We start from the raw sequence: 10,983 nt of genomic DNA on the forward strand, positions 1-10,983 counted from the left end.
CTAACCCTTGTATAGGTATTCAACTAAAGCAGTCGGAACGCTAACACTGCCCGAAGACCTTGAGGCTCTAAAAAAGCACCCGTTGCACTCTTTTCCTTCCACTGAGCTTTTGTCCCAAAAGAAGGGTTTTACCAGCAAGGTTTTTAATAAGGCAAAGCGAGCTGCCTAAGGAAAACTCTGCAAATGCTCAAAACCTCTATTGCAGACAACTTTGAATGAAGAGAGGCATTCCCCCAAAAAGCTACACGCTCGGGAAGGTCTTAAAACACCAAAGGGGGTTTCTATAGGAAAGTAGTGTACTGGGCCAAACGGTCGAACAAACCGTGTCCATGTAGCCAGGCTCCCGTCGGCAAATGCATGTACTATTGTACCGAGCAATCAAAGAATACCTTTTGTCAAAAACACCTTCACAGAGTAAGGTAGCAATTCCTTCATCCGAAACGTCCGAAAGGCCTGGGGACTGACGCCAGCAATTCAACACTCAGACGGCCTTTGGGTTGAAACTCTGAAATTGCAAAACCATCAGGTAAGGCAACGCGGAAATCGTCGAGCGCCACCAACATCAAAGGTACCTTGAGTACTAGGGGACTATCGCCAGTCGCCACGCACTTAGAAACCTAAGGCCGTAACACTCCGAGCGAGCAAACTTGGTCTAGAAAAGGTCTATTTAACACAATGACACAAATTTACATCAAGCAATCAAAGAGTATATTTCACCAAAAGCATCTCATACTCCAATAGAAGGTTCAGCTTGCTCACGGCAAGGGTCCCTCCACCAAATACGTCCCGAAATACTCAGAGCCTTCGCATCAACAATTTGGCACTTGCACGACCTCAGGGTCAGAACTCCAGGCTCATAAGGCCCCAACAAGGCAATTCCAAACTCACGAGTGACGGCTTTCAGGCCCAAGAAAACTTGATGACTCGGAGACTATCTCCAACCGCCATACACTGGAAAACCCGAGGCCGTAAGACCCCGAAAAGGCAGACTCGTTCTAGCTAGATCTATTTTACATAGCAACAAAAACTGTAAGACCTCAACAAGCATGACAAACTGTAAGACCTCAACAGGCATGACAAATTGTAAAACCTCAATAGGCATGAAAATTTTGTAAGAACTTACTACATGCATATAACTCAATCCCGAAGTTTAGGCTATATGTCGCATTTGTAAGACTCTCGAAAGGGCATACCCTTGATGTAGACGCCAAAACTATTACTCGGGATCAAAAATAGCTTCGTCCAAACACATATGACTATGGTCAAAATGGCTGTACCGGCCAAACTAACGCAACTCGGGGACGCCCGGCCGTCGCTAACAAAATCGCATGCCATTACTTCGAATCTACTTTGGAAAGAACCGGTTAAAACAGGCTACCCTCAATAGGTAGACGAGCTTCAACCATATCAGCTCCAAATCACAAGGTTTCGAGCTACTCAGCCTACGAGCTAAACCTTCTGAGGTGCTCGAACATCGCTGCTAAGGACTTGAAATCGAGGTTCTTCCCGAACTGATGACGGGTTAGGCAAAATTATTTAAAAAACGAACTTAACAAGAGGAAAACAAATCCTACAATATGCCCACGGGCAAAAGCGTAAGAGCCATAGTCACCAACCAAACGAGCCTTCGAGCTACACACTAAAAAGTCGCAACGACCAACAACGTATGAGCCACTGTCGCCAGCTTGAAAATTGAAAACTCGAGGATTAAAATGAGCTCGAGTCGTAACCCGATTAAGAGAGCGGATCCAAAATAGTTAACTATACATGCATAAGGGCACAGCGTAAGTGCCATTGTATCCAGCCAGACGAGCCTCGGGGCCACATATTTAAAAGGTCGCTTCGACCCAAGGCATATAAAAGCCATTCTCATCCGCCCATGCAGGCATAAAAAACCTGAGGGTCAATTAAGCTCGAGTCGCAACGCAACTCGGAGACTGAACCCAAAATAGTTAAAATGCAAATGCCCAAGGGCACGGCATAAGAACCGTTGCCATCCACCTACGCAGGGACAGGAGATTGAAGATCAGGCAAGCTCGAGTCAACGCATGACTCAGAGACTACATCCAAAATAGCTGGGCAAAACACAAAAGCTCTAACGCATACTTCTGTTAAAAGTCACACTTGTCCGAGCATGAAGGAGCCTCCGGGCCTGTCTAATGAGCTCCGGGTACATAGGGCTCCCGCCTAACGCTGGAATCAGCCCGCCTGGTCAAAAGCAATGCAGAAAGAGATACAAAAGTGATAAAGCTTCAAGTTTTCCTTTATTTACATACTCAAAGGGTGTGTTCTCCTTCTACAAACATGCTCTACTAATGTCAAATACAATATGGCAAAATGGCAAAATCTACGGTCCGCTTTAGAAGGATACGACCTACCAGCCCCAATTTCTCTCTCTGCGATGTCGGCAAGAAGTGACCGAGCATCGCGCTCATCCGCCCTCGCTCGAGCCAACTCCTCCGAGAGAATGAAACCCCTGGTGCCAATCTCTTCGAGTACCTCTCTTCGGGATCTGCAACAAACATATTCCTCGATCATCTTTTCACGATCGAGGGTCCGATTCAACTCAGCTTGGGCATCAGTAACATCCCTCAAATGAATCACCGTTTCCTTGTCAGCCTTGGTCTGACTCAATGCTGCTTCGGCTCAAACGTCGATTATTTCGACCCTGACCATCGACAAATCAAACTCAAGCTTCGCGATCATATCCACTTGAACTGAAGCTTGAGCCTGCACCTGAGCCCTCAGCTCATGACAAGTGTTCCTAACTCGGTCGGCTTCGCCCCTAAGGTACTCCAAAGCCTCCGTCTTTTTTTCAACTAAGATAAGAGCCTAACCTTAAGGGTTAAAAAGGTGAAACGCTTGCTACGAGAGGTCACCTTCCCCATCAAATAGCTCTCGTAATTCGAGTTTCGGTGCGCCTCATATCACCAGTGCGTCAACTCAACCTCCTTCTCCTCGCTAGGGAGCCTAAGGGACTTACCCTCAGCCAAAGCTCTCCGAAGCTTAGCCCCGTGATGGAATAGCTCAGACCTGAGCCTATCAAAATCCTACAGAAGGAAAACTTGAAAATGAAGGGATGACACGATATGCGGAAGATTTCTGCCGAAGTTCACCATAAAGTGAAGCCGGCAGACCTCCTCGAGGGCCGAACATATCCCTGTTGACCCAGCCCCCTTGTCCTCGAAAGAACCAACCTCAGTTGAAGCACGATCACTCGGAGGACACACCACTCCAGAACTAAGAACATTGGGAAAAACGGGCTTGGGCGATGTTCTCTCGCCAGAAACACGGACCTGTTTAGCCCTGCTAAAAGCTCCATCGCACTGCGAACGCAAATCCCGTTTATTGCCATCGTCACTTGGCTCAGAAGCTGACAACTCCTTCCCCTCTCCGAAGGAGTGCAGCCTCACCCCTGGGGACCGTCCGATACCTACAACGCCTGTATAGCCACCATAAAAGAAGGATGGAAGACACAACTACAAAGTTCGCTTTTGCCATAGGCAGAACTGGCAAAACATGGGGTGTGCCGCCTAAGAGTATTGCTCCATTTTCCAAAAAAATAATACGGGTTCCTAAGGTATAATACCAACAGTCAACACCTGAGCAAAGCGACTTATCCTTGTCTGATTTCTGTCATCCCCGGCAACAACAATTAGGGGCATGATCAACCGACACCATGGAGTCCACAGACCTCGATGATCCCAAAAATTGAGAGGGAGGCCCCTAACCAGATTAATCTCATCATTACCGCCATAGCAGTCAAAAGACTAAAACGCGGAAACAACCTCATATTATGTGTGGGAAGAGCGGTGAAGATTCAAAGCCAACCGAAGATGCTAACTGATAGCACCCTCTCCAACCTCGAGGCGGTGCCCGATCTCGAAGACCTCCGTCATAATAAGGCGGCGCTCCGGAGAGCCAAGAACGCCTTCACCAACACAAGTGTAGCACACGAATTTGAAGGTCTCCATCAAAGGGAACCAGTCTATGAAGAAATAAGCATTTTTTTAACGTCGCCCGTACGAACTAGACTCTGGGTTCTATCCAAAATGGTCCGAGTGCGAGTGAGCCTTCGCTTAGGGATTGCTTTCAAGAAATCACAAGCATCCCCTATCCACGGCTCCCCGAGCAATTTTCTTCTCGAAGGTTATGACGAGGCCCAAAAACATTATCCCCATTTTCACGCAAAATCAGGGTCCCGACGGCCCGAGATTATTGGCCTTATTCGGGTTTAGTCCAAGGAACCACAAAGGGCCCCGTGCGAATCCATTTCTATCAACCGAAGGCCAGAAGGAATACTCACATTCGGGTCATTATTAGAAATAACAAACAGGATCGTGTGTTCGGAGTCGCCGCAAACATAAAGAAATACAGCAGGTATCAAAGGCAGGAGTTAAGAAAATATCTTTGTATTCATAAATGTTCGCTTACAACGGTTGTTGGGGGGTCCTTACATGTGATAGCAAAAGCTCGCAAGGGGATCTTTACACAAGAACAAAGAAGTTAAAGGGTATGCATACAACTAAAGTCTAAGAATCTAGCCTATTCCCAAAGTAGGGCATCTTCGGCATCATCTCCTCAGGCGTGCGACATCAAAGACAATATCTTCCAAGTCCAATTCCCTCGGGCATCTCATCTCGACCCTCTCGGAATGGCATCTTCAAAAGTAAGGATATATAAGAGGAAAGCGAGGGAGAAGAGCAAAATAACGAAGGAGAAGCCGAAAGAAGACAAGAAGTGGTTGGGTGAAAAATTTGGCTAGTACGAACTCCGCCAGTACTACTATTATAAAGTCATTTCTTGAGATGTTGCCTTGGCCCGGGAGGCGACAGCCAGTAGAGAGTGTCGCCATACCCCCAGGAATACAAAATGGGTATAATAAGCCAAGCAGAGGAAGGAGGGTGAGCAGCGGTGCATAATCTAAATATCTCTCCAGGTTGGAGAAAATCGGTCCTCTGTTTCATCACCTCGAGCTAATGGAGATAGCAACAACAACAATAACAATAACAATAACATCATGGCAGCACAACTTCGTCCGATCGGAGAAGTTTCGGGAGTTGGGCCATAGCGCGCATGACGTTGGCGTGAGACCTTGAGTCCATGGGCCTCAAACATGGCGAGACGGCAAAGAACAAAAATAGCAAGTAAGGAGGAAAGGATGGATATCAAAGAATGCTTAGATGAAAAACTGGTCACAAGAAGTCGCATTTATAGGGGGGAGGCAAGCTTACCAACGACGTCAATTATCTCCCTCGAAAAGCGTAACAGTAGGCGCAATCAATGAGTTCATGGAAGCTGAATCGACGACAACATTATGACCTCGAAGAATAAGGAGTCACGACACATCGGGCGATCCTGAACAAATCAAAAGGGGGAAACACCTAGGCACATGTAAAAGGGGCAGCGCCATCAGCATGGCGTCATTTTAGGAGCCCATAAGTGGGATGTCAAAATCATTTCTTATCGCCCCCCTCTAAGAAACACGGAGACTATCTGTGTACAGTGAAATCGAAACACCAATTTCTCATTAGCAAATTGCTTCAGGAGGTTGCCTCAAAGGCTAGGGACCTCGAGCCGGTTACTTTCCTCAAGATCGGTCGATACCCAGCTGAGGATAACAACGGCCAAAACCCCGAAGAACATGGGAAGTCTCCGAAGAGTGCATCCAGAGTTGATTAAGTCTATCTGGGCAACCTAACATTAGCCTACGAATTCGTCATAAAGCTAGTTATCTGTCCCATCCCCGTTTCCTTTGTCACTCAACGTATCTTGTACTAAGGTTGGACTCCCCCTCCTATAAAAGGGGATTCGTTAACACTTTGTAAGGCAGAGCTCCAAATATTCTACATAAGATCAATAATATATATATCTCTCTTTTTTTTCCTTCTAACTCATATGCTCGAGGCTACTCTTTTACTTATTATTCTCATATATGTTATTCATATATCATTTGGTATTGGCTATAAAGAGCCATCTACAATCATATTCTAACTGTTATCCCTTCCCCGGTTACCCCCGATAGCTCGAGCTCGAGTAGGATATCGACCCTGAGGCCCTTTATCGATCAGTCCGAAGCCCAGGTAGCAAGCCCTTCGGTTTGGTTACTGCCATATTTTAACTTGCATCTCATCGTTAAACTTCATATTCTTAGTATCAACTGTTCTAACAACTAGCATAAAAATAGATCACGTATTTTTAGAATCCCATTTACAAATTTAATTGTTGTTACCATTTTCATGGTAAATAGGATTGACTAATGCCCCTCCGGGGTTTATGGATTTGATGAACCGGGTGTTCAGGCCTTATATTGATTCTTTTGTTATCATCTTCATTGATGACATCTTGATTTACTCACGTAGCTTGGGGGAGCACGAGCAATATTTGAGAGTGGTGCTTCATTCATTGCGGGAACAGAAGCTATATGCTAAGTTCTCCAAGTGTGAGTTTTGGCTAGTGTCTGTGGCATTCTTGGGCATGCTGTATCAGGAGAGGGTATTAAGGTGGATCCCAAGAAGACTGAGGCAGTTCAGAGTGGGACACGTCCCACTTGGGTGACTGAGATCAGGAGTTTCTTAAGGTTAGTAGGTTATTATCGCCAGTTTATGCAGGGTTTTTCAACCATTGCAGCACCTTTGACTATATTGACCCATAATGGTGCTCCATTCCATTGGTCCGATGATTGTGAGGCAAGCTTTCAGAAGCTCAAGACAACTTTGACCAAAGCACTAGTTCTAGTGTTGCCTTCCAGTTCGGGGATGTATACGGTTTATTAAGACGCTTCACGCATTGGATTGAGTTGTGTATTGATGCAAGAGGGTTGAGTTATTGCATATGCTTCACATCAGCTGAAGATTCATAAAAAGAATTACCTCGTGCACGACCTAGAATTGGCCGCAATTGTTTATGAACTTAATATATGGAGGCATTATCTGTATGGGGTGTCATGTGAGGTTTACACTGGTTATTGCAGCTTACAGAATTTGTTCAAGTAAAGAGATCTCAATTTGAGGTAGCGTAGATGGCTTGAGTTACCGAAGGATTATAACATCACCATCCTTTATCATCTAGGCAAGCAAATGTGGTTGCGGATGCCTTAAGCAGGAAGGCAGAGATTATGGGTTGCTTAGCATTCATTTCAGCAGCGGAGAGGCCACTAGCTTTGGACATTCAGTCCTTGGCTAATAGACTTGTGAGGTTGGACATTTCGGAGCCCAGCCGAGTTCTTGCATGTGTTGTTGCCTAGTCTTCATTATTAGGGCAGATCAAGGCTTGGCAATTTGACGATCCACATTTAGCGGTTCTCAGAGAGACGGTACTACAGGATCATGCCAAGGAGATTTTTATTAGCGAGGATGGTGTTCAGCTACTCCAGGGTTACCTATGTATTCCTAATGTCGATGGATTGAGGGAGAGAATTCTAGAGGAGGCACACAGTTCACGGTATTCTATTTATCCTGGTGCTATGAAGATGTATCGCGACCTGAGGCAGCATTATTTGTGGCTGCGGATGAAGAAAGACATAGTGGAGTATGTAGCTAGGTGCCTAAATTGCCAGCAAGTCAAGTATGAGCACCAATGGCCAGGTGGCCTACTTTATCAGATGACCATACCTGAGTGGAAATGGGAGTGCATTACTATGGACTTCGTAGTTGGGTTGCCGCAGACTCTGTGGATGTTTGATGCACTTTAGGTCATTGTCGACAGGTTGACCAAGTCGGCACACTTCATTCTGGTTGTGATTACATATACTTCAGAGAAGTTGGCCCAGATTTATATTTGGAAGATATTAGATAGAGGCCCTCAGTTCACTTCACATTTCTAGAGAGCTATACAGAGTGAGTTGGGGACTCGTGTAGTGCTCAGCACAAAATTTCATCCTCAAACCGACAGGTAGTCAGAGCGGAGAGTTCAGATATTAGAGGACATGCTGAGAGCATGTGTGATTGACTTTGGAGGAAAGTGGGATCAGTTCTTGCCTTTGGCCGAGTTTGCTTACAATAACAATTATAAGTCTAGCATCGAGATGGCTCCATTTGAGGCTTTATATGGTCGGCGATGTCGTTCTCCCATGGGGTGGTTTGAACCCGACGAGGCTATGTTATATAGTATGGATTTGGTGAAAGATGCATTGGAAAAGGTAAAGTTGATCCAGGAGCGACTTCGCACAACACAGTCCAAATAGAACAGTTACGCGGATCAGAAGGCGCGGGATGTATCATTTATGGTCGGCGAGAAGGTTCTCTTTAAAGTCTCACCAATGAAGGATATATGAGATTCAAGAAGAAGGTCAAGTTGAGCCCAAGGTTTATAGGCCCATTTAAGGTGTTGAGGCGAGTTGGGGAGGTTGCTTATGAGCTTGCTTTACCTCCCAGCATCTCCGGGGTTCATCCAGTTTTTCATGTGTCTATGCTTCGGAGGTATCACACTGACTTTTCTCATATGTTAGACTTCATTACTATTCATCTGGATGAGATATTGGGTTATGAGGAAGCGCCAGTTGCTATTATTGCTAGACAGGATCACCAGTTGAGATCCAAGAGGATTTCCACGGTAACAGTTCAGTGGAGAGGCCAACCAGTCGAGGAGGCAACTTGGGATTACGAGGAGGACATGCAGAGCAGATATCGACACTTATTTAGCACTTTAGGTATGAATCTAAATTCGTTCGAGGACGAACGTCTAACGACCCGACTGGTCGTTTTGAGAATTTGCACTTCACTCTCCAATTCTTGGGAATGACTAGCCCCAAATGATATATTATGACTTATGTAAATTGTTGATTTTGGCTTTCAGGGTAATCAAAATAGATTTGGAAGAAAATTCTCAGTTTGAAACTTTAAATTTGAAAGGTTTGACCAAGGTTTGACTTTTTAGTATTGGATATCGGATTCGGATTTTTATGATTTGGTTAGCTCCATTAGGTGATTTTGGACTTGGAAGCGCATCTGGAATGTATTTTGGAGGCCCGTGGTAGATCTAGGCTTGAATTGGCGAAATTGGAATTTTGGCATTTTCTAGTTGGCAGTGGAAATTTTGATATCAGGGTCAGAATGGAATTCCGGAAATTAGAGTAGGTCTGTTGTTTCATTTGGAATGTGTGTGCAAAATTTTAGGTCATTAGGACGAGGTTTGATAGACTTTTTGATCAAAAGCGGAATTTGGAAGTTTTGCAATTCTTAGGCTTGAATCCGAGGGTGATTTGATGTCTTGATGTTTTTTTAGTGCTTCGAAGGTTGGAACAAGTTTGAATTATGTTATGGAATGTGTTGGCATGTTTGGCTGAGGTCCCAAGGCCCTCGGGTCAGTTTCGAGTGGTTAACGGATCAAATTCCTGTTTTTTGAAGTTGCAGATTTCTTCAGGTTTCTGTTGCAAAGATTTGTCCTTCGCGTTTGCGAAGGGTTGTAAAGTGAGGCAGGATAATTGCCCTTTGCGTTTGCGATGATGGTCCCGTGTTCGCGAAGGGTGAGGCTGAGTGTACATCATGAACGAGATGTAGGTTCCGCGTTTGCGAAGGGAAGTAGGAGCATCTGGTGGCCCTGGTAGTTGTTCATCTCGTTCGCGTAGGTAGCGTCATGTTCACGAAGGCTTGGGAAGCTGAAGCATCGCGCATGGAAGGGCTCACGTTCATGTAAGAGGAATTTTGGACAGTGGAATTTTGTGCTTCGCGAACGCAAGGGAGCTACCGCGTTTGCGAAGAAGTAATTTATCCCTGGGCAGAATGTTTAAATAGTTGCCTTCGCGATTTTGGTCTATTTTCCACCACTGTTGAGCAGTTTTGAAGCTTTTTGAGAGGGATTAAAGAGGGAATCGAAGGGAAATACTTGGAAGTATGATTTTTGAACTCAATACTCGATTCTATGGTGATTTCTACCTAATTAGACATGAAATTTATGGGATTTAAAGCCTAAAATTAGGGAATTAGGGCTTGAAATTGGAGAGTTTGATTTAGACATTTGAGGGGTCGTTTGTGGTTGGAATTTAATGTATTTGGTATGTATGAACTCGTGAGAGTGTAAGGATTCTAGTTTTGTGACTTTTATCAGAATTCGAGGCGTGAGCCCGGGGGTCGGGTTTGGCCAATTTCAGGATTTTTGATGTAAATTGGTTATTTTCGAGTGGGCTTTGTTCCTTTAGCATATTTTGATGGTATGAATCTGATTTTGGTAAGATTTGGAGCAACTGGAGCCCAATTCGAGGGGCAAATGCATCGCGGGCTAGAGTTTAGACCGGATTAAGGTAATTAATGATTGTAAATGTTGTCCTGAGGGTATGAAACCCCGGATTACACATCGTTGTGCTACTTTGAGGTGACATACACGCTAGATGACGAGCGTGGGGTCATGCATCGTCGGTGATTGTGACTTGGTCCGTCCTGTATGACTGCTAAGTCGTGTATCTGATTGAAAACTGTTTGATATCATTGTCTTTTGGAAAATTATTACTATGTTTTGGGCTGAATGCCATATTTGGGCCTCGTGCCAACTGTTTTGGACCCTTAGGGACTTTTTACTACTATTCGTTACTATTTTGACTTAATATATGTACTTAGTCATGTTGTATTCCACTATTTTCATAACTCAGCCGTATTTACTCCGTTTTGATATTTTAAATGATATTTTGGGCTGAGCATCATGTTTTACTATTGCCTGAGGGGCTTGAGAGATTTCCGATTGAGTGAGGCTGAGGGCCTGTGTTGTGAGGATATTGTGGGATTGGGCTGCACACCACAACAGGTTGTTGCTGATTCATGATATTGTGAGGCCGAGGGCTTGATTGATTAATTCCACGAGGTGGCTTGTTGTTTTGAGGCCGAGGGCCTGATTTATTCTACCACGAGATGTCTTGTTATAGCGCTTGGGTTGTAGGAGCCCCTCCAGAGTCTGAACACCCCCATTGAGCGCGGGGACCCAGTGTGAGTGATGTGATGTAGCCCGAGGGACAGTTGTTGTTTCATATTATTGCCCAAGGGGCTGTTCTTG

General features: G+C 45.0%; 1 protein-coding gene across 1 annotated transcript; it reads left to right on the top strand.

Moving 5' to 3' along the window:
• Nucleotides 1-8,271: 8,271 nt before the first annotated feature.
• On the top strand, nucleotides 8,272-8,801 carry LOC138875691 (uncharacterized). The gene is made up of 2 exons (XM_070154553.1): nucleotides 8,272-8,650; nucleotides 8,797-8,801. Exons 1-2 carry the CDS (start codon nucleotides 8,272-8,274, stop codon nucleotides 8,799-8,801), a joined length of 384 nt encoding a protein of 127 aa, XP_070010654.1.
• The last annotated feature ends 2,182 nt before the right edge of the window (nucleotides 8,802-10,983 follow it).

Source organism: Nicotiana sylvestris, chromosome 8 (assembly GCF_000393655.2).
Source record: "Nicotiana sylvestris chromosome 8, ASM39365v2, whole genome shotgun sequence".
Lineage (NCBI taxonomy): Eukaryota > Viridiplantae > Streptophyta > Magnoliopsida > Solanales > Solanaceae > Nicotiana > Nicotiana sylvestris.

Coding starts and splice junctions, on each gene's coding strand:
- LOC138875691 (XM_070154553.1), top strand. CDS start 8,272: ATGAGATTCAAGAAGAAGGTCAAGTTGAGCCCAAGGTTTATAGGCCCA.